This window comes from Anolis carolinensis, unplaced genomic scaffold, assembly GCF_035594765.1.
Source record: "Anolis carolinensis isolate JA03-04 unplaced genomic scaffold, rAnoCar3.1.pri scaffold_7, whole genome shotgun sequence".
Lineage (NCBI taxonomy): Eukaryota > Metazoa > Chordata > Lepidosauria > Squamata > Dactyloidae > Anolis > Anolis carolinensis.
Window position 1 is genome coordinate 21,348,224 of NW_026943818.1, and position 24,174 is coordinate 21,372,397.

Genomic DNA, 24,174 nt, shown 5'->3' on the forward strand with positions numbered 1-24,174 from the left:
AGGGAAGGGGGAGTGCTTGTGTGTATACTTGAGAAGCAAGGTCAGCCGGTGAGTTTCATGGCTCACTGGGGACAGGGAAGTTTAATGGAAGAAAAGTAAATTAAAATCCCCGGAGAACAGGAGTCGGCTTTGAAACAGGCACCGATAAACATGACATAAAGAGCGGCAGCCAGAGCTCCGAAGAGGCATAATCGAGCTCTACCAGAGAGAAGTTCAAGGTTGAAACGCCTTTGGCATTCTGGTATTTATGTAGGTGCTTCAAGGACGTTACGTTAAGCACCGTTGTGGAAGCTGGGTTTATGTCGGTAGGAAATTATCCTTTATGAATGATGAACACTGGTGGTTTGAGTCGTTCTGCAAACCTCATTCCTTTATGCCATCTAACTGGTGATCATTGTTGAGCCAATGTTTGATTTACAAGTTTTTACGACCCTTCCTGTGTTGTTCTTGGTGGGCAAGGGTTTCAGTCCAGTTGTCTATGACATTGTACTACAGTGGAGTCTCACTTATCCAAGCTAAACGGGCTGGCAGAAGCTTGGATAAGCGAATATCTTGGATAATAAGGAGGGATTAAGGAAAAGCCTATTAAACATCAAATTTACAAATTAAGCACCGAAACTTCATGTTATACAACAAATTTGACAGAAAAAGTAGTTCAATACGCAGTAATGTTATGTTGTAATTGCTGTATTTACGAATTTAGCACTAAAATATCATTTGTAAAATGATAACATAATTTAATGTTTAATAGGCTTTTCCTTAATCTCCTTATTATCCAACATATTCGCTTATCCAATGTTCTGCCAGCCCATTTATGTTGGATAAGTGAGACTCTACTGTTATTATAATTCACTATTATAACTGTATATTACTAATAATATTGCAATATAGTCGTATAATATAATGTATTGTACGTATATATACTTGTAAACCGCCCTGAGTCCCCTTCGGGGTGAGAAGGGCGGGATATAAATGTCGCTAATAAATAATAATACAGTAGAGTCTCACTTATCCAACACTCGCTTATCCAACGTTCTGGATTATCCAACGCATTTTTGTAGTCAATGTTTTCAATATATCATGATATTTTGGTGCTAAATTCGTAAATACAGTAATTACAACTAACATTATTGCGTATTGAACTGCTTTTTCTGTCAAATTTGTTGTATAACATGATGTTTTGGTGCTTAATTTGTAAAATCATAACCTAATTTGGTGTTTAATAGGCTTCTCCTTAATCTCTCCTTATTATCCAAGATATTTGTTTATGCAAGCTTCTGCTGGCCCGTTTAGCTTGGATAAGTGAGACTCTACTGTATATACTTGTAAACTGCCCTGAGTCCCCTTCGGGGTGAGAAGGGCGGGATATAAATGTCGCTAATAAATAATAATAATAAATACATGAGATGGGAAAAATTAGACGAGATAATACTTTATATTAATATTGAAATTACTTTTAACTGCCGTTGAACTAAAATTGCCTTGTGCATACACAAAGAGGTCTTTATAATACAGTTTTGCATTAAGTTCAGTGTGTCCTAATTTGCTTTCTATTCACGTGTTTCAATACGAAAATCAAGTCAACACAGAGGTCTTTGGGGGATATTCACCTTGATTTGGGTGAGTTGTAGTTCACCTACATCCAGACAGCACTGTGAACCTAAACACTGATGGATCTGGACCAAACTTAGCACACAGACCTGATATGCCAAAATTTGATTACTGGAGGGGTTTTGGGTGAACTGACCTTCATTTCTGGGAGTTGTAGTTCACCCACACCCAGGGAAACTGTGACCGGCACCGATGATGGACCTGGAGCAAACTTGGCACACAGAACCCCCATGACTAACTCAACCTACTGGAGGGGTTTGAGGGGACTGGCTCACCCGAGTGGGAGTTGTAGTTCACCCTACAGCCAGAGAGCACACTGAACCTCACCAATGATGCATCTAGAGCAAACTGACTTGATGGAGTTTTTGGGGATTAACCTGGCATGATGTCTTTTGCATTTTGTACAATTAAACAATTGACTTTTTCAAATGCTGGGAACCCAAGCTAGTATATCATAATGTTTTGGTTGCCCCAGGTAAGGCCAAGCTGTGGGGCAGGATCACTTTAGTGTGGGCAACCTCTTTCCAGCCATTACAAAAGAGTGCAATTTCCATATGACCTGGTCTCTGGAGTTCTTGTTGATGATGCCGTGTCTCTGTTAAGTCAGTTGTTTGTTTTTAATTTGGGTTTTCTCCTTAGTGCTTTTTATGAGGTCGCAAGCTGCTTAGGGGGCTCCGGGTGCCCTCTGAACAGCAGCGTATAAATATTCATAGCCAACGGATTGCGCGGCAGATGGGAGCGGAAGGCGGCCCATATTTGAGTGCAGGTGGTTCGTTGGTGGGTTGGGGACAGGCCACGAATATAGCCTGGCATACATCTCTTTCTTTCATCTCTCTCGCCCTGTGCAGATTTGATAGCGAACTGTCCCAGGCTCATGAGGAAGCCCAGCGGGAGAAACTGGGGCGAGAGAAGCTGGCCCGAGAGAAGGACATGCTCATCGCCGAGGCGTTTGGTCTCAAGCAGCAGATCGAGGTGCGTGATCCCGGTGGTTCAGGATATTGGACTCGGGAACTTGTCTTGGCTTGACCCTTTCTCTCTGATTGGTAATAGAATGGACCTCCTTCACCCCATACAGCCCTTGAAGGATGTTTTACAATGTTGTCAATAGTATCACAGTTGTGACATCATCATAATTCAGATCTGTGTTTATGTTTTTCTTAGGTGTAGTGTTTGCAATGAGGCTCATCAAATAATTAATGCATTTATACACTGATATCGATTAGATTCTATACATGCATTAATTTTTCGATTAGCCTCATTGCAAAAACTACATGTGATAGAGAAAAAAATAAACACAGATAATAATAATAATAATAATAATAATAAATAATAATAATAATAATAATAAACATGCAAAGATACTGTGGGACTTCTGAATCCAGACTGACAAAGTTCTGGAACACAACATACCAGACATCACAGTTGTGGAAAAGAAAAAGGGTTGGATCATTGATGTCGCCATCCCAGGTGACAGTCGCATTGAGGAACAACAACAGGAAAAACTCAGTCACTATCAGGACCTCAAGATTGAACTTCAAAGACTGGCAGAAACCAGTGCAGGTGGTCCCGGTGGTGATCGGCACACTGGGTGCCATGCCAAAAGATCTCAGCCGGCATTTGGAAACAATAGACATTGACAAAATTACGATCTGCCAACTGCAAAAGGCCACCCTGCTGGGATCTGCACGCATCATCCGAAAATACATCACACAATCCTAGACACTTGGGAAGTGTTCGACTTGTGATTTTGTGATACGAAATCCAGCATATCTATCTTGTTTGCTGTGTCATAATAATAATAATAATAATAATAATAATAATAATAATAATAATAATAATAATAAAACTTTATTTATACCCTGCCACCATCTCCCCGTGGGGACTCGGGGCGGCTAATGTATTTGTGCTAATGTATTTGTGTTGTTACATTTGTAACAATGTGAGCCGCCATGAGTCCCCGCGGGGAGATGGTGGAGGGGTATAAATAAAGTTTTTTTAAGTTATTATTATTATTACATGCATCCACGTCAACTGAGTTCCAGACACATACCTCTGCTTTCATTGAAGACCAAACACATACAGAATACAAAATGGGAGTCCTGAGTCTGAACATGCTCAGTACAATCACATGTCTATAGTCCATTCCACACCAAAGAGGTACAGTCAAACTAGCAACATAGAATTCAGGTTAGCAAATATATACATTAACAAATAAATAGTGAAAGGCTTGGGAGGTTGCTATTTCCAACACTATCAAGGCAACAGTATTTTATAAGTATTTATATTCTATTGTTTTAAATGTATTTATTGTATTTTGTTAAATTATCCAATTGTTTTAATTATTTTATTTATTTATTTACAACATTTATACCCCGCCCTTCTCACCCGAGGGAACTTAGGGCGGCTTACAAAAATTGGCAAAATTTAATGACCAAAATGCAATCATAAAAACAAAACAATATAAACAGATCCATTAATAACATTGTTAAACACATTATAAAAACCTTAAAAACATATATATAATTAATTCCATTAATTAATTGCATTGAATAGCCTTGCAGCTTCAGTGCCTGGCTGTGTTATACTTAGGGGAATCCTTGTTTGGCAGGCTGGAGTAGCACCCTCAATCAAAGAGCTGCTTTGAAGTCTGGCTATTTCCTTTGGCTAGCTTGAATTGCATTGAATAGTCTTGCAGGTTAAAAGTCTGGCTGCTTGCTTTAATTTAATTGCTTATATTTTATCTTTTTATTCAATTGGCGTTGAATTTTTGTCAGACTGTGAGCCGCCCTGAGTCCCTTTGGGTGAGAAGGACGGGATAGAAATGAGGGAAATAAATAAAATAAATAAGCATCCCTTGGGTTGGGGCCGGTTGTTGTGCCTTTCCCAACATCCCTCTTCCCCTCCCAGGAGAAAGACTCCAGCCTGGCCACTTTGACCCAGAAAGTGGAGTCCCTGGAGGCCGAGCTGCAGGACCTCTCCTCCCAGGAGTCCAAGGACGAAGCCTCTCTGGCCAAAGTCCGGAAGCAGCTCCGGGACCTGGAAGCCAAGGCCAAAGACCAGGAGGAAGAGCTGGATGAACAAGCGGGCACCATCCAGATGCTGGAACAGGTATGTCCCCTCTCTCTTCCTCCCTTTCCGGTGATGGTTCTGGCCGGGCCGGTTTTTGGGGCGTGCTGGTTTCATGGAGGCGTGCATCCTCCCCGCCTCTTGTTTTGACACCTGGATTAAGAGGAAGCCATAGCTCTCGTCGGGCAGGTTCGAAAGGAGAGGCAAGCCTCTGCTTGCGTCTTAGAGCCGCCGGCCGGAGACAGACCCAGCCATGCAGGCCTCAGAAGCTGCAGCAGCCAGGCGAGTAAGTGACAGTGGCCTTTTGGGGCTTGCTGAGCTGGAGGGGGCTCCCAACTGCTGCCACTCTGGGCCTTTGTTGACCGGGCTCAGCAGGCTGGCAATATTTCCCAGCCCGGAGCAAGGCAGGGAGACTGGCAGTCCCTGGCAAGCCAAAGCCCCCCTGCTGGCCTGACTCTTAAAACTGGAAGGCGTTAAATGGGTCAGAGGCTGGGTCCTTAATGCCTCTGCCAGCAAGGAACAATATTATTGACAAAGCTCAGGGAGTCTCCACAGTCTCAAAGAAACTCTAAAGCAAATGGAGGGAGGGCTGGGGACCATTTGTTCCATCATTTCTGTCTGCATTCTCATTAAGAGACCCAAAAAGCAGACTAAAAGGTAAAGGTTTTCCCCTGACGTTAAGTCCAGTCATGTCTGGCTCTGTGGGTTGGTGCTCATCTCCATTTTTAAGCCAAAGAGCCGGCATTGTCCATAGACACCTCCCACGTCATGTGGCCATATACATGACTGCGTAGAGCGCCGTTACCTTTCTGCCAGAGCGGTACCTATTGATCTACTCACATTGGCATGTTTTCGAACTGCTAGGTTGGCAGAAGCTGGGGCTAACAGCGGGCGCTCACTCTGCTCCCGGGATTTGAACCTGGGACCTTTCGGTCTGCAAGTTCAGCAGCTCAGTGCTTTAACGCACTTCGCCACCGGGGCAGACTACATGGCCTCCTTCCCACCCCTGTTTCCATCCTCACAACCGCCTTGTGAGGTAGTCTTGTCAGGCCGCGAGAGACATCTGCCTGTCACTCAGGTGACAGGGAGTCAACAGGAATATACAGTAGAGTCTCACTTATCCAAGACTCGCTTATTCAAGGTTCTGGATTATCCAATGCATTTTTGTAGTGAATGTTTTCAATATATTGTGATATTTTGGTGCTAAATTCCTAAATTACAACATAACATTACTGCATATTGAACCACTTTTTCTGTCAAATTTGTTGTCTAACACGATGTTTTGGTGCTTAATTTGTAAAATCATAACCTAATTTGATGTTTAATAGGCTTTTCCTTAATCCCTCCTTATTATCCAAGATATTTGCTTATCTTGGTAACGGCGCACCATGCGTCATGCCAGCCACATGACCTTGGAGGTGTTTACAGACAACGCCGGCTCTTCGGCTTAGAAATGGAGATGAACACCAACCCCCAGAATCAGACATGACTGGACTTAACGTCAGGGGAAACCTTTACCTTTACTTATTCACTTATTCAAGGTTCTGCCGGCCCGTTTAGCTTGGATGAGTGAGACACTGGGGTCCTTGGTGGCACAGTGTGTTAAAGCGCTTAAAGTTTTTCAATGAATGTGTTGTCGAAGGCTTTCATGAACGGAATCACTGGGTTGTTGTGAGTTTTCCGGGCTATATGGAGCACCGGTGGCAAAGTGTGTTAAAGCGCTGAGCTGCTGAACTTGTGGACTGAAAGGTCCCAGGTTCAAATCCCAGGAGTGGAATGAGCGCCCACTGTTGCTCCAGCTTCTGCCAACCTAGCAGTTCAAAAACATGCAAATGTGAGTAGATCAATAGGTACCGCTTCGGCGGGAAAATAACGGCGCTCCAAGCAGTCATGCCGGCCACATGACTTTGGAGGTGTCTACGGACAACGCTGGCTCTTCGACTTAGAAATGGAGATGAGCATCAACCCCCCAGAGTCGGTCACGACTGGACTTAACGTCACGGGAAACCTTTACCTTTTACCTAGCTTGGGTACCTGGCATTGCCCGGGTCGTTTTAAAAAGTCAGTTTTTAATTGTCCGAAATGCATAAGGTTGTGGATTAACTCACATAGTGCCACGTTAACCCCCAGAAACCAGTACGTAAGGTTTGTTACGTTGCGCAAGCTTGCACTGGATACATCATGGGTGGGACTCTACTGTAAACAATAATAATAATAATAAAAGATTGAACTTCAAAGACTCTGGCAGAAACCAGTGCATGTGGGCCTAGTGGTGATGGGCACACTGGGTGCCGTGCCAAAAGATCTCAGTCGGCATTTGAAAACAATAGACATTGACAAAATCACGATCTGCCAACTGCAAAAGGCCACCCAACTGGGATCTGCGCGCATCATCCGAAAATACATCACACAGTCCTAGACACTTGGGAAGTGTTCGACTTGTGATTTTGTGATACGAAATCCAGCATATCTATCCTGTTTGCTGTGTCATAATAAAATAATAATAATAATAATAATAATAATAATAATAATAATAATAATAATAATAATAATAATAATACAATACATCACACAGTCCTAGACACTTGGGAAGTGTTCGACTTGTGATTTTGTGATACGAAATCCAGCATATCTATCCTGTTTGCTGTGTCATAATAAAATAATAATAATAATAATAATAATAATAATAATAATAATAATAATACAATACGTCACACAGTCCTAGACACTTGGGAAGTGTTCGACTTGTGATTTTGTGATACGAAATCCAGCATATCTATCCTGTTTGCTGTGTCATAATAAAATAATAATAATAATAATAATAATAATAATAATAATAATAATAATGTATTTGTTTGACCAGTCGTATGACCATAAATATAACATAAATAAATAAATGCAACATAAATAAAAACAAGGCAAAAAGGATGGGAGGACAGCAGCTGACCTTCTGTTTGCCGTCAAAATCTTATTTTCCTGATTCTTCTTGATAGCTTTCAGGATAAAAAGGCTGACTCGGATTATGGTGGATCTTTCTTGTCCTTGCAAGAGGACTGTCAGAAGATCATTTCTGTTGGGGGACCTAAAATTAGATAGTAAGCATCATGGGTGGGGTTCAGTGTGCTCTCAGGCTGCAGGGTAAACTACAACTCCCACTATGGTGAATCAGTTCCCCACAAACCCCTCCAGGAATCAAATGTCAGTATATCAGGTATGTGTAGTCTCATGGTTCCTTCTTCTCCCTGCTTTAGGCCAAACTTCGGCTGGAGATGGAGATGGAGCGCCTTCGGCAGACGCACTCCAAAGAGGTGGAGAGCCGCGACGAGGAGGTGGAGGAGATCCGGCAGTCGTGCCAGAAGAAGGTGAGCAGCTGGGGACCATTTTATATATGTATCACTGCGACATTGGGATTTCTGAAGCCACATGGGAACCAAAGAGCCATTCCAAGCCAGGAAGTTCAAGAGAGCTTTGACTCGGAGGTCTCTGTAGTCATCATTAGGCTCAGTGTTTGCTCCTCGGGAGCCTCTTGCTCTCTATTCCTTCCTCCCTTTCATGAGAGGAGAGACCTCCCAGTGACCAGGTTTGGCTTCCAATTAGTAGGACAGGAAGCGAGCTCCTGGGGTCACCTCCAGCAGGAAATGCAGGGGAAGAAAGACAGAGAGACAGACAAGGGAACCGTGGCATTGTCTCCTCCTTCCTACCTCTGCCCTTCATTTTAGCCTGATGCAATAGTCATGAACCATTGAAAGGAAATAATCACACATCCCTGGCATACTTTACAATGTCAGCACACCTCCCATCATCCCTGACCATTGTTGTTGTTGTTATTCATATGCATAGTATGTTGCTATTCATATCCTGCCTTTCCCCCAAGGCAGTTATAATTTAAAACATCCAAAAAGTCAGCACTACAATTGAATTAAACAATTGAGCATATTTAACGCCCTTGCTCTGAAAAATGTCAGGGTTCAGACAGGCTCAGAGAGGGAATTATGGACTGTCAGATCAGCTGTCTATCTGTCTTTCCTCCATGACCACTGACTAGAATCCTGTGGCAGAAGGGGGTTGGACTGGATGGCCTTTGGGGGTCCCTTCCAACTCTAGGATATTATTATTATTATTATTATTATTATTATTATTATTATTATTATTATTATTAAGCAGAGACTGGGTGGTCATTTGTTGAAGGGCTTTAATTGTGTTCCTGTATGGCAGAAGGGGGTTGGACTGGATGGCCTTTGGGGGTCCCTTCCAACTCTAGGATATTATTATTATTATTATTATTATTATTATTATTATTATTATTATTATTAAGCAGAGACTGGGTGGTCATTTGTTGGGAGGGCTTTAAATGTGTTCTTTTTTGGCAGAAGGGGGTTGGACTGGATGGCCTTTGGGGGTCTCTTCCAACTCTAGGATATTATTATTATTATTGTTATTATTATTATTATTATTATTATTATTATTAAGCAGAGACTGGGTGGTCATTTGTTGGGAGGGCTTTAAATGTGTTCTTTTATGGCAGAAGGTGGTTGGACTGGATGGCCTTTGGGGGTCCCTTCCAACTCTAGGATATTATTATTATTATTATTATTATTATTATTATTATTATTAAGGAGAGACTGGGTGGTCATTTGTTGGGAGGGCTTTAATTGTGTTCCTTTATGGCAGAAGGGGGTTGGACTGGATGGCCTTTGGGGGTCTCTTCCAACTCTAGGATATTATTATTATTATTATTATTATTATTATTATTATTATTATTATTAAGCAGAGGCTGAATGGCCACCTGTCAAGAATGCTTTGATTGTGCTTTTCCTGCATGAAGGCAGAAGAAGAGAGTTGGACTGGATGGCCCTTGGAGGTCTCTTCCAACTCTAGGATCCTATTTTATAATGACATAGCAAACAAGATAGATATGCTGGACTTCGTATCACAAACTGAACACTTCCCAAGTGTCTAGGACTGTGTGATGTATCCTATTATTATTATTATTATTATTATTATTATTATTATTATTATTATTAAGCAGAAGTTGAATGGCCATCTGTTGTGCATGGTTGTGCTTTTCCTGCAAACCTAATTTGATGTTTAATAGGCTTTTCCTTAATCCCTCCTTATTATCCAAGATATTCGCTTATCCAAGCTTCTGTCTGCCCGTTTAACTTGGATAAGTGAGACTCTACTGTATCTATTTTTATTTCTGAAATTTATCACTCTCGGCTTATACTGGAGTCAATGTTTTCCCAGTTTTTTTGGTGGTAAAATTAGGTGCCTCGGCTTATATTCGGGTCGGCTACGTATCAGATATTTACATTACTATTCATAACAGAACAAAATTACAGTTATGAAGTAGCAACGAATATAATTTTATGGTTGGGGGGGGGGTCACCACAACATGAGAAACTGTATTAAGGGGTTGCGGCATTAAAAAGTTTGAGAACCACTCAATATACTTTCCAGGCTTCATGGAAGTTGGGAGTCCAACAATATCCATGTTTTAAGGTTTGGGAGATGGACCAGATTGTTATAGGATAGGAATGCGGGGGGAGGTGAGGACTTCGACCTTCCAAATGTTTTGATTGACAGCTCTCCCACTTGTCATGCTGATGGGCATTGCAGTCCAACATCACATCTCTGTCTTAAAGCAACACACATCTGATCGAGGAAGGCAAATTGGAGAGCATCGTGGAGGAAAGACTGTGGATGAGTCTTCCCCGGCTCCCAGGGAAGCGGAGTCTCGGATTAATAAATAATAAGCGTGACATTTCACAATCAATTACAGAGTCAATACCGGCAAATTCTCCCCTCTCAGGGGAGGCCAGAGTGCTTCCCGAGGTGAGATGAAATCTATGCTTTGCTGGAGACCTCAGGGCAGTGCACACCAAGGCTCTCTGCCAGGGAAGGCACAACGGATGCTTTCGGCTCCGGATGACAACGGAAACCCAGGCACAGAAGGGACAAAGCGAGGATTCAGTGGTAGAGGCCCATAACGTCATACTCCCATCGCTACCTGTTATGTACCCTGTTTCCCCGAAAATAAGACATCCCCTGAAAATAAGACCTAGTATAGTTTTTGCTGAGTTGCTAAATATAAGGCTTCCACTGAAAGTAAGACCTAGCAAAGTTTTTGTTTGGAAGCGTGCACACCAAACAGAGGAGCAGAGCATGCAGGATCGGTAAATGTACGTACCTTAGATTGTTGTACATGGAAATAATGGCAGGAACAAGAAATTCTTGATAGGATTCACAGTTTGTCTGGTTATGCTGGTTTGTGATGACAACTACTGAACAATCTATATATATAAAAGGGTAATGAAATTTCGGCCTAGGACAAAACAACAAAACTACACATCCCAGAAACACTAAACTTGGCAGCACAACCCCTCATCCATGCCTCTATGTTCATACAACAAAAAGGAAAGAAAAATAAAGTCCTAATTAGAGGGAGAGGAATAATTGTTTTTTACCAATTGCTGCCAGTTAGAAGGCTAAGCTCCGCCCACTTGGTCTCCTAGCAACCCACTCAGCCCAGGGGACAGGCAGAGTTAGGCCTCACTCAGGCCTCTTCCACTGCCTATAAAATACAGATTATCTGATTTTAACAAGATTATATGGCAGTGTAGACTCAAGGCCCTTCCACACAGCTATATAACCCATTTATAATGGACTTAATGTCAGGGGAAAACCTTTACCCTTTACCTTAACTACCACCAATTCTTCAATACTTTATTTTCCATACCACCATACTTCGCCACAGCAATGCGTGGCCGGGCACAGTTAGTAATAATATAAAATAATACAATAATATTTAATTTATAAATAAATAAATATTAGTAAATAAAAATAATGAATAATACTATTAATCACTACTGACCCAAGTAGAAATAGCCTCCCTTGTCTATATATATAAAAATGTAATGTGCGTTTTTCCCATGGAGTAAACAACAAAACCACGAGACCAAATCATACCAAATTTGGCCACAAAAGACATAGTCATCCAATCTATGTCTTTCAATCAAAAAAACCTAGAAAAATAAAGTCCAAATAACAGAAAACCCCTCATTGCTTACTACGCATGCGCATAGGCCCCCGGGGAACTGAAACAACTACATTATCCAGAGGACCTCATAGCTGTATGCGGAGCCTAACACCACTTTGAAAAAATGTTGCCATGATGGAACAGCCTTGCAGCTTCAAAGCCAGGCTGTTTCCTAACCAGGGGGATCCTCCGTTGGCCACCTTGAATATCACTGAACAGCCTTGCAGCTTCAAAGCCAGGCTGTTTCCTAACCAGGGGGATCCTCCGTTGGCCACCTTGAATATCACTGAACAGCCTTGCAGCTTCAAAGCCAGGCTGCTTCCTAACCACCAGACTATGCCACAGCAATGCGTTGTTGGGCACAGCTAGTATATAATAAATGTTCATTTTTTTGTTCAACAATAAATATGAATTCTTCATGGAAAAATAAGACATCCCTGAATGTCTTACTTGGGTCCTCCAGGTGTTTTGGACTTCAACTCCCATAATTCCGAATTGTGGGTGTTGAAGTCCAAAGCTCCTGGAGGACCGAAGTTTGTCCATGCCTGGCATGTTTATCTTGGAGTGGAGAAGACTCAGATGCAACATGAGAACCATCTTTGAACATCTGAAGAAGATGGAGCCAGCTTGCTTTCGGGTGATCCAAGGCATGGACCAATAGATTCCAATGGCAAGGAAAGAGATCCTATAAGAAAATTTTGAAAGAAAGAGATCCTGCCTAATTATTATTATTATTATTATTATTAAACTTTATTTGCACCCCGCTAGCATCTCCCGAAGGACTCGATGCGGCTTACAAAGGCCAAGGCCTCAACACACAATATAACAATGCAAAACAAAAAGCAAATTAAAAACAATTAAAACAGTATAAACAACAAGCAATAACAATACGCTAAAACACAATAGAACTGGGCCGGTTAAGGAATAAATTGATTCAAATTACGAGGAAAGAGATTCCACCCCAATGTTAGGGAGAACTTCTTGGAGTGAAATCAGCTACTTTGGAGAAAGGTGGCTTCTCCATATTTTAAGCAGATGTCACAGAAACATTATATATGGTTTGAATGAACTGAATGAAAAGAATGCATGAACGAGCAGGAATAGTTTTGAAGACACCCATCAAAAATATTAAAGCCTGCAATGACTAACTACATGCTTGCTGAACTGTAATTAAAAGTTGCTGAATTGTAATAAGAGCTGTGACGGTGATAAGAGAAATGTTTGTATCTGTTTACATCTGTCAACATTTGCTGACGTGATGAACTTTTGGGGAAAAACAACCTGATTACATTAATCAGAGACAATGGCTCTTTTAAGTTAAGGAAATGTTTACAAAGTTTCTTTCTGTTAAGAAGGACGTCAACACAAGGCTCTTTGAGAATCAACACCAATGAGGAAGAGTCAACATCTGCCAGGAAACAGAGATGGAATCAACATGTTCCAGGATGGGAATAGTCTATCAGTAATGTACAACTTTGGGACAACATCTGTGAAATATTGCTATATAAGAAGCCTAACATTCCAAAAACATTCACACTTCACATTGCAATAAAAAAAAGTATTCATGATGCAGAGCTTGGATGGGCATCCCTTGGGAGTGCTTTAGTTGGGAGACTGAGGTTGATTTGGATGACCCTTACTTTCAGCTCTGTGATTATATGCTCCGTAATACTTGCACCAAGACAATGTATGAAGTTGAAACCATACTGGAAGCTGGAAACGGCCCTGAAGAAACAATACTGGATTAGCTATTAGCAAGGCTCAACTGTAATGGAAAGGACGAGGAACTGAAGCCCACTCCCCACCATTTCTCCTTGGAGTTCTTGTGTTTTTCCGAGGAATTACCAAAAGGACGACAACCGGTGTTTTCTGACTAATCCGGCCTGTTGAACTGTAACAGATCTTACGCTTCTAAATGGCAAATTTATTTCATTTTAATAGATTAATTAATCGGTTGGAATGCATATGATTAACCGGCTTAAAAGTTCCCTAATCAGTTGACAGCCGGAGAAAAATGCCTCAATTATTTATCGGCATTGTTTGTTTCGGGAAACATTTGTCAGGAAGAAAACTTGTAGGAACTCTGGCTGGCTTTTGTGGGTCCAAATTATGACCTTCCCCATTGTGGGCTTCTCCTTGCCATCTGTGACCTATGGGAACGGGTTGGTGGTTGTGTGCTGCCTACACAGTTTGGATTTTAACCCTTCGGTTTGCCTTCTTTGTCCCACAGTTGAAGCAGATGGAGATGCAGCTGGAGGAGGAATATGAGGAGAAACAGAAGGTGCTTCGGGAGAAGAGAGACTTGGAAGGCCGGCTGGCTGCCGTCAGCGACCAGGTATAGGGTGCCAGGGGCGGTATTATCAATATTATTATTATTATTATTACTACTACAACTAGTTTGAGTACCCTGCGTTGCCCGGGCTATTTGAAAAAGTCAATATTTTATTTTACGAAATGCATAAATGTGTGCCAAGTTTGGTCCAGGTCCATCTTTGGTGGAGTTCAGAGTGATCATTGATTGCATGGGAACTATAAATCCCAGTACCTACAGCTCCAAAATGTCCAGGCTAATTCCCTTCAAAACCCACCAGTATTCAAATTTGGGCATAATAGGTATGCATGCCAAGTTTGGTCAAGATCCATCAGGGTTTGGGTTCATAGTGCGCTCTGCATGTAGTTGAACTACAACTCTGTGTGCCAAGTGAGTTCCAGGTCCATCTTTGGTGGAGTTCAGAGAGCTCTTCGATTGCAGGTGAACTATAAATCCCAGTGCCTACAGCTCCAAAATGTCCAGGTTTAATTCCCTTCAAAACCCACCAGTATTCAAATGTGGGCATATTGGATATGCATGTCAAGTTTGGTCAAGATCCATCAGGGTTTGGGTTCATAGTGCACTCTGGATGTAGTTGAACTACAACTCTGTGTGCCAAGTGAGTTCCAGGTCCATCATTGGCGGAGTTCAGAGAGCTCTTAGTTTGCAAGTGAACTATACATCCCAGTATCTACAACTCCTTGAGATCATGATAAAAAGGCTCTGTTCTCTTCCGTTCCCGCCACTATGATGGGAATGAGAGAAGATCCCCTCCTTAGGATCTCAGACCCCAAACAAGTTCATATGAAGAAATAGCCTTCAGTGGAATCATATAGGTCTCTGGATTGTGTCAGGAAATAAAAGGTCCTCCAGTGTAGCTGTTGCAAGAAGTGATCTCTATGGACCATTTGAAGTTTCCTGACAACCTTCAAAGCAGTCCCAGATCGAGACCATTACAGTAATCCAAACAGGATTTATCTAGGCATTGGTAGATCCATCGTCTCACGGAACAGACACAAGACTCTTGTTCCCCTGAAGATAGACCAAGCATGGGCCAACTTCAGCCCTCCAGGTGTTTTGGACTTCTAGAGCAGGGGTCCCCAAACATTTTTAAGCAGAGGGCCAGTCCACAAATCCTTTAGACTGTTGAAGGGCCAAGTTATCATTTGAAAAAAAAAATACAAACAAATTCCGATGCACACTGCACATGTCTTATTTGTAGTGCAAAAACAACAACAAGAAGAACAATGAAAGAACAATGAAAGAGTAATACAATATTTAAAAATAAAAACAATTTCAACCAACATACATTTCTCAGGATTTCAATGGGAAGTGTGGGTCTGCTTCTGGCCAATGAGATAGTCAAGTTAATTAGGATTGTTGTTGTTGTTGTTGTGTGCCTTCAAGTCATTTCAGACTTTGGGAGAGCCTACGTCTAAAATTTATTTATTTATTATTTATTTATTTACTATATTTATTTACTACATTTGTATCACACCCTTCTCACCCCAAAGGGGACTCAGACTGGCTTATAAATTATATGTACATATAATATATTATATTATTAGCATAGCACACTATTAGCATTATATATTACTATATTGAACTATACCACTATACTGTAATATTATTAGTAATATATAATATATAATTAATACTATTATATGGTATTATTATTAGTGTTATATTTTATTACATTATATTATTATACAATATATTTTATTATAAAACTGAGGGCGGGGGCCAGGTAAATGACCTTGGAGGGCCGCATGTGGCCCTCGGGCCTTAGATTGGGGACCCCTGTTATAGAGGGTCAAAGTTTGCCCATGCCTGAGATAGACCCTGAGGGATGTGGCTTCCTCTAGCTCTCCGCTTCGTTGTTTCATTGGCTTTCTCCCTTGTTCCAGGTCAACCAGAGGGACTTTGAGACGGAGAAGCGACTACGTAAAGACCTGAAGCGCACCAAGGCCCTCTTGGCCGATGCACATGTCATGCTGGACCACCTGAAAAACAATGCCCCCAGCAAGCGGGAGATCGCCCAGCTCAAAAATCAGGTGGGTCTGGGGTCTTTAAGGTGTTATCGGGGATTTTTGTGTCAGTGGGAACTTAAGCTTTGAGGCCTCTCGCCCTCATGGTTGCTTTCCCTTTGCCTTTCCACTTCAGCTGGAGGAGTCGGAGTTCACCAGCGCTGCCGCTGTCAAAGCACGCAAGTCCATGGAAGTGGAGATCGAAGACCTGCACCTCCAGATCGATGACCTCTCCAAGGCCAAGGGAGCGGTACTTATACCCTATGATTACTATCTGTTACAATATTTATATCCTGCCCTGTAGCCGGCGATCTCAAGGGTGGCATACATCACATCTATAATGGCAACCCCATTGTAAAGGTGCCATAGTTTCCCCACTCGATTAAATTGTAAGCATTGTGGTCTTGAGTTTGTAGAACTTTTAAGCCGAACGAATAAGACTGAACCGACCTTCATTTCTGCAGTTGGAAGAACAGTTGAGCCGTTTGCAGCGGGAAAAGAACGAAGTGCAGAGCCGTTTGGAGGAGGACCAAGAGGACATGAATGAGCTCATGAAGAAGCACAAGGCGGCCGTGGCTCAGGTGACCGGCTTCCCCCTTGCCCAAATTCCCATCCTTCAGCATTTTGTCTGGGACTGCTAGGAGACTGAGTTATAGAGGAGGTGGCAGCCATCTCTGTACTTTGGACAGTCCTGCTATCAGGTGGCTATGGTGAACTGCATGCTCATGAACCAAGAATCCTGTGTCCTTTAGGCCTCTCGGGACCTGGCTCAGATCAATGACCTGCAGTCGCAGTTGGAAGACGGCAATAAGGAGAAGCAGGAGTTACAGGAGAAGGTATGGACAAGAAAGACAGGTGTCTATTGCTCTTCTGCCCCCATAAAGTTACCCTTTATTGAAAGTTTCTCCCTTCCATTCATCCCACCTCTTAAGCTGCAAGCCCTCCAGAGCCAGCTGGACTTTGTGGAGCAGTCGATGGTGGACAAGTCTTTGGTCAGCAGACAGGAGGCCAAGATCCGTGAGCTGGAGACGCGGCTGGAGTTCGAGAGGACGCAAGTCAAGCGCCTTGAGGTAAGTGGATGAAGCCTCTTTGGGAGCCAGACCCTCAGATGAAAACCCCAACCCTGTTCTTTGTGAAGGAAGACACAGGGTTGCTGTGAGTTTTCTGGGCTGAAATTGCTGTGTTTTACCTATGATGTATTTTTGTTATATTTTATTGTATGTTGTTTTGTATTTGTATTTGTACTCTTTGGAAACCGCCCTGAGTCCCTTCGGGAAGATAGAGCGGTTTATAAATAAAGTATTATTATTATTATTATTATTTTATTATGTCACAGCAAACAAGATAGATATGCTGAATTTCGTATCACAAAATCACAAGACAAACACTTCCCAAGTGTCTAGGACTGTGTGATGTATTTTTGGATGATGCGTTCAGATCCCAGTAGGGTGGCCTTTTGCTATTATTATTATTATTATTATTATTATTATTATTATTATTCTCTCCTAATGTTTTGCCCACATCAATGGCAGGTATCCTCAGAGGTTGTGAGGTATATTGGAAACTAGGCAAATTGGGTTTATATATCTGTGAAAGGTCCAGGGTAGGAGAAAGAACTCTTGTCAGTTTTGAGACAAGTGTGAATGTTGCAATTGTCTAGTTTCTAACAGACCTCACAACCTCAGAGGACGTCAGGAGAGAATGCTTTTGGAACATACAGCCCAGAAAATAATAATAATAATAACAATAACAATAATAATAATAATGAAATCCAGCATCTTGTTTGCTGTGTCATACAATAATAATGATAATGATAAATAATAATAATAATAATAATAATAATAATAATAATAATAATAATAATAATAATAATATAGTGGGATCTGTGCGCATCATCCGAAAATACATCACGCAGTCCTAGACACTTGGGAAGTGTTCAACTTGTGATTTTGTGATACAAAATCCAGCATATCTATCTTGTTTGCTGTGTCATACAATATAATAATAATAATAATAATAATAATAATAATAATAATAATAATAATGAAATCCAGCATCTTGTTTGCTGTGTCATAGAATAATAATGATAATGATAACTAATAATAATAATAATAGTATAGTCCTAGACACTTGGGAAGTGTCCAACGTGTGATCCAGTACAACAGCCAGCAAAGTGTCTGCCATGGACTCATCTTGTTGTGTTTCAAATAACAACAACAACAACAACAACTTCTTTATTTTATATTTCGCCAACCATCTCCCTGAAGGGACTTGGGGTGGCTTACAAACATGACCGTACTAGAACATACAACAAAAATCACCAACTAAAAACACAGTTAAAAACTTATAACAATCCTGTTAAAACAGAATTAAAAACAACAAAATAAAGGAGCGTTAAAACTATATCAAATCAGAACTCGGCAACCAGCAACTGGTAATACGAATATGGACATGCGACCTAATGATTCTGGCCATGAAAGCCTTTAAAATTATATCAAATCAGACTCGGCAACCAGCAACTGGTAATACAAATATGGACATGCGACCTAGTGATTCTGGCCATGAAAGCCTTTGACAACATAAAAACTAGGTTATTAAATACAATGCGAAATACACCTTGCTGTGGATTGAGGAAAGGCACTGATGAAGGCCGGGGATTGTCTTCTCTCTTGGGAGAGCTTATCAAAATTCATAACTTTAAGCCCAGAACCTATCCTCAACTTTTACATGAGCTCGACCTATACATGTGTAAATACGGTATATGTGTTGAATGGATTCCCCCTTCCCCAAATTCTCCCGGCACCTGTCAGATGCCCTCCCTGCTTGGTATTCTGCCTTCGTCGCCGTCGTCCTCCTCCTCCTCCTCCTCCTCGGAGAGACGCTTTAAAGCTCCCTCTTAATATTTCCGTGCCATTATTCGCGCTCCCCTCCCCTCCCCGCGCCTCGCCCCACCAGCGCCATAAATATGCAGGGGACGGCGCTCAGCTGCCGCGAAAGGATAGAATCTATTTTTCTCCCTACATTACATGCTGTAATTACTTCACACAAAGTTAAATCTATTTTTCCAATTCACCAAAGTCAGCCTTCCTCTCAAAAAAACCCCCCACCCTGATTATTCTGCCCGTGTCTTTGGCGGGGTGAGGAGCGGGAAGGGAAAAGTTCCCCTCTTTTCTCCCCAAAAGGCCCAGCTCAGCAGCCTCCCACACACCCCTCATGTAAATTCATGGCGCTGGCTTCGTTTGTTCCATTAGCGTGCGGCGGGGAACGATTGGGCCAGGCTCATTCCTGCGCTCCGTCCCCGGTAATTGCCGCTGTCTGCTACCATTATGCGCAGCAGATGAATATTGATGCGCTGGGGCCCTTCTGCGCTCCGCCGACGTCCGCCTTGCCTCCTCACCTGTCGCCTCGGCGGCTCCGGAGGGGGCCCAAGAGCAGACACATCTCCTTGTCAGGCCTGGCCTTCTTCCCTGCCAAGATCCTGTCACTCTCCCTGCCTGGCTCTGAGATCCTTTGTGGTTGCCATTCCCTACCCTGTATGCTCCCGTATCAGTCTTGGAATCTCAGCCCAAAGAACCTGTGTCGGCGAGTCTTGACAGACTAGAGCAGGGGTCCCCAAACTTTTTGAGCCGAGGGCCGGTCCACAATCCTTCAGACTGTTGAGGGGCCGGATTATCCTTTGAAAAAAAAATACAGACAAATTCCGATATGTCTTATTTATAGTGCAAAAACAACAACAACAATGAAAGAACAATACAATATTTAAAAATAAAAACAATTTTAACCAACATACATTTATCAGGATTTCAATGGGAAGTGTGCTCCTGCTTCTGGCCAGTGGGATCGTCAAGTTAATTAGGATTGTTGTTGTTGTTGTTGTTGTTGTTGTTGTTGTTGTTGTTGTGTGCCTTCAAGTCATTTCAGATTTTGGGCGAGCCTAAGTCTAAAATGTATTTATTTATTATTTATTTATTTACTACATTTGTATCACTACATTTGATCCCTTGTGGGATCATGTTATTTACCTATTAAGCAGTAGACCCTCTGGATTGTTTTTAGGATTCATTCAGCACTTTAAGTATTACACCTGCTGTATAATTATCCCTCCCTGATAACTTGATATTGCTTTGCACCTTGGTCTGGATCTTTTGACCCAAATCGGGATTTTAATATTATTGTGTATATTGACTTTTATGACTGTTTTTAATCATGTTGAAGTTTTACTGCTCGGTTTAATGTTTTATCTGATTTGTGCTGTCGTGTCTGGGCATGGCCCCATGTAAGCCGCCCCGAGTCCCTCCGGGGAGATGGGGCGGGATATAAGAATAAAATTATTATTATTATTATTATTATTATCACACCCTTCTCACCCCAAAGGGGACTCAGAGTGGCTTACAAATTATATGTACATACAATATATTATATTATTAGCATAGCACAATATTAGCATTATATATTACTATATTGAACTATACCACTATACTGTAATATTATTAGTAATATTATATGTAATATAGAATATATAATTAATATTATTATATGGTATTATTATTAGTGTTATATTGTATTACATTATAATATTATTATCAATATTATATGCATATACAATATATTATATTATAAAACTGAGGGCGGGGGCCAGGTAAATGACCTCGGAGGGCCGCATCCGGCCCCCAGGCCTTAGTTTGGGGACCCCTGGACTAGAGAGATGGACCGAAACTAACAAAATGAAGTTCAACAGGGACAAATGCAAGATACTTCACTTCAGCAGAAAAAAATTAATGCAAAGATACATCATCATCATCATCATCATCATCATCATCAATTACTTATTAATCGCTCTCCATCCACGATGCTCTAGGCCAGGGGTCCCCAAACTAAGGCCCGGGGCCCGAATGCGGCCCTCCGAGGTCATTTACCTGGCCCCCGCCCTCAGTTTTATAATATAATATTTTTATATCAGTTTTAATAATATAATATATTGTATATACATATAATATTGATAAATATATTATAATGTTATACAATATAATACTAATAATAATAACATATAATAATGTTAATTATATGTTATATATTACATGTAATATTACAGTATAGTGGTGTAGTTCAATATACAGTAGAGTCTCACTTATCCAACATAAACGGGCCAGCAGAATGTTGGATAAGTGATTATGTTGGATAATAATAAGGAGAGATTAAGAAAAAGCCTATTAAACATCAAAATAGGTTATGATTTTACAAATTAAGCACCAAAACATCATGTTATACAACAAATTTGACAGAAAAAGTAGTTCATTACACATTAATGCTATGTAGTAATTACTGTATTTACAAATTTAGCACCAAAATATCATGATATATTGAAAACATTGACTACAAAAATGCATTGGATAATCCAGAATGTTGGATAAGTGAGTGTTGGATAAGTGAGACTCTACTGTAGTAACATATGATGCTAATATTGTGCTATGCTAATAATATATTGTATGTACATACAGCTGCTCAGAGTCCCCTTCGAGGTGAGAAGGGTGGGATATAAATGTAGTAAATAAATGTAGTAAATAAATAAATAAATAATTTTAGACTTAGACTCGCCCAAAGTCTGAAATGACTTGAAGGCACACAACAACAACAACTATCCTAATTAACCTGACTATCTCATTGGCCAGTAGCAGGCCCACACTTCCCATTGAAATCCTGATAGGTTTATGTTGGTTAAAATTGTTTTCATTTTTAAATATTGTATTGTTCTTTAATTGGTATTGTTGTATTGCACTACAAATAAGACATATGCAGTGTGCGTAGGAATTTGTTTGTATTTTTTTTTTCAAATGATAATTTGGCCCCTCAATAGTTTGGCTAGAGATCACGGTCTCTTGTGATGGTGGAGGGACTGAGAGAATCCCGAGCAATAGTCGGGATATGGCTTTTTTGTCTAAGGGACAGCAAATCCTCTCTACACTTTAAAAGATCTCTCCAAGGGACTTCAGCCTATTTAGGAGGGAGGCGTTTCAGCACTTTGGAGAGCTCCTTTAAAGACTTCTGGGAGACTCAGAGGTCAACTGATCAGTATTTATTTTATTTATTTACTACATTTATATGCCTCCCTTCTCACCATAGAGGGGACTCAGTGCGGCTTATAAATTGCATTCACGTACAATACATTATATTATTAGCATAGTGCAATACTAGCATTAAATTACAATATTGTACTCTGTCATTACATTGTAATATTATTAGTAATATTACATTTAATATATAATATATAATTAATATTATTAAATTGTATTATTATCAGTATTATATCATAATACATTATAACATTATCAATATTATATGTATGTACAACCTAGCTATCTATTTGCTTCTCATTGAGGACTAGAAACCTATTTAATTTATTTATTTATTGCATCATTTCTACCCCGCCCTTCTCACCCCTCAGGGGACTCAGGGCGGCTTACAACATGAACATATACATCAAAGCAATTTATATCACGTTTAAAAATCCAATTAAATTAAAAATTACATTAAAATTGAGAGCTTACATTAAAAAAACCTACATAGTTATACATATAAATATACATTCAGCAGTATCAGGTTGAATTCCAACACTATTGACATTTGCCGCCAAGTTTTTTTGATTTTCCACAGCTCAGGGCTTCCAAATTTGCAGCCACGTCTTCCTCCTTTCTTGCTTTTCCAAAAAACGTGACCATCCTTTCCCCAGCATCACACGAAATGTCAGAAATGTGCTGCCTCACACGCGCTCCTGGCTTCCAGGGAGAGTTCAGGCTTGATTTGCTCTCGTGCCCTTTCCTTTGACTTTTCCGTCATCCGCAGTATCCAGAGAACTCGCCTCCAACACCCCATTTCAAACGAAATGTACTTCTCAATGCCTGGCTGGAGTTTCAAATTACTAAAAGGCTAGATGTGAAGGATCTGAAGGGGGAAAAAGGCACTGAAGGGAAGCAGGTTTATTTATTATGGTGGGACCCTTAGAGATATGAGCCTAAGGGATGGCCCCCCGTTTCCCCTTTTTATTCCTCCCCTTTTCCCCAGAGCTTGGCCACTCGCTTGAAGGAGAACATGGAGAAGCTGACGGAGGAGCGAGACCAGCGGACGGCAGCTGAGAACCGGGAGAAGGAGCAGAACAAACGGCTGCAGCGCCAGCTGAGAGACACCAAGGAGGAGATGGCCGAGTTGGCCAAGAAGGAGGCCGAGGCCAGCCGGAAGAAGCACGAACTGGTGAGGCCAGAGGCGTGGCATTAGACCAAAAAGACAAACAAATTGGGAGCAATTCAAGATTGACTTGAACCATGTTAACATTAAGATACTGATTTAACTGACCTGATACTCACGCCAAATAGAGGGAACTTATATTAATATAAGACGATCAGTTAGTGGAGGTACAAACTATACTTGCAGACCGAAAGGTCCCAGGTTCAAATCCCGGGAGTGGCTTGAGCATCTGCTGTTAGCCCCAGCTCCTGCCAAGCTAGCAGTTCAAAACATGCCAATGTGAGTAGATCAATAGGTACCGCTCCGGCGGGAAGGTAAGGGCGCTCCATGCAGTCATGCTAATGGCCACATGACCTTGGAGGTGTCTATGGACAACGCCAGCTCTTCGGCTTAGAAATGGAAATGAGCACCAACCCCCAGAGTCAGACATGACTATGTCTATGATACAACATGTGTGTGTGTGTATATATATATATACACACACACACACACACACACACACGCACACAGACATACGAGGGAGTATACTGTTATAAGGGAGCCCCGGTGGCAAAGTGTGTTAAAGCTCTGAGCTGCTGAACTTGCGGTCCAAAAGGTCCCAGGTTCAAATCCCGGGAGCGGCTTGAGCATCTGCTGTTAGCCCCAGCTCCTGCCAAGCTAGCAGTTCAAAACATGCCAATGTGAGTAGATCAATAGGTACCGCTCCGGCGGGAAGGTAAGGGCGCTCCATGCAGTCATGCTAATGGCCACATGACCTTGGAGGTGTCTATGGACAACGCCGGCTCTTCGGCTTAGAAATGGAAATGAGCACCAACCCCAAGAGTCAGACATGACTATGTCTATGATACAACATGTGTGTGTGTATATATATATAAAGTCAT

The 24,174-nt window shown here is 41.4% G+C and overlaps 1 protein-coding gene across 12 annotated transcripts in view; it reads left to right on the top strand.

The window, feature by feature from the left end:
• The window catches only part of myo18a (myosin XVIIIA), a 155,649-nt gene that overhangs the window by 91,015 nt on the left and 40,460 nt on the right, over positions 1-24,174 (top strand). For all 12 annotated transcript variants that reach the window (XM_062959264.1, XM_062959266.1, XM_062959268.1 and 9 more), the window contains 10 exons: positions 2,460-2,583; positions 4,519-4,719; positions 7,929-8,039; positions 13,947-14,051; positions 15,935-16,081; positions 16,191-16,304; positions 16,519-16,635; positions 16,807-16,890; positions 16,987-17,124; positions 23,114-23,299. In XM_062959264.1, the coding sequence (XP_062815334.1) occupies positions 2,460-2,583; positions 4,519-4,719; positions 7,929-8,039; positions 13,947-14,051; positions 15,935-16,081; positions 16,191-16,304; positions 16,519-16,635; positions 16,807-16,890; positions 16,987-17,124; positions 23,114-23,299 (1,327 nt within the window). The remainder of the gene's footprint in view (positions 1-2,459; positions 2,584-4,518; positions 4,720-7,928; positions 8,040-13,946; positions 14,052-15,934; positions 16,082-16,190; positions 16,305-16,518; positions 16,636-16,806; positions 16,891-16,986; positions 17,125-23,113; positions 23,300-24,174) is intronic.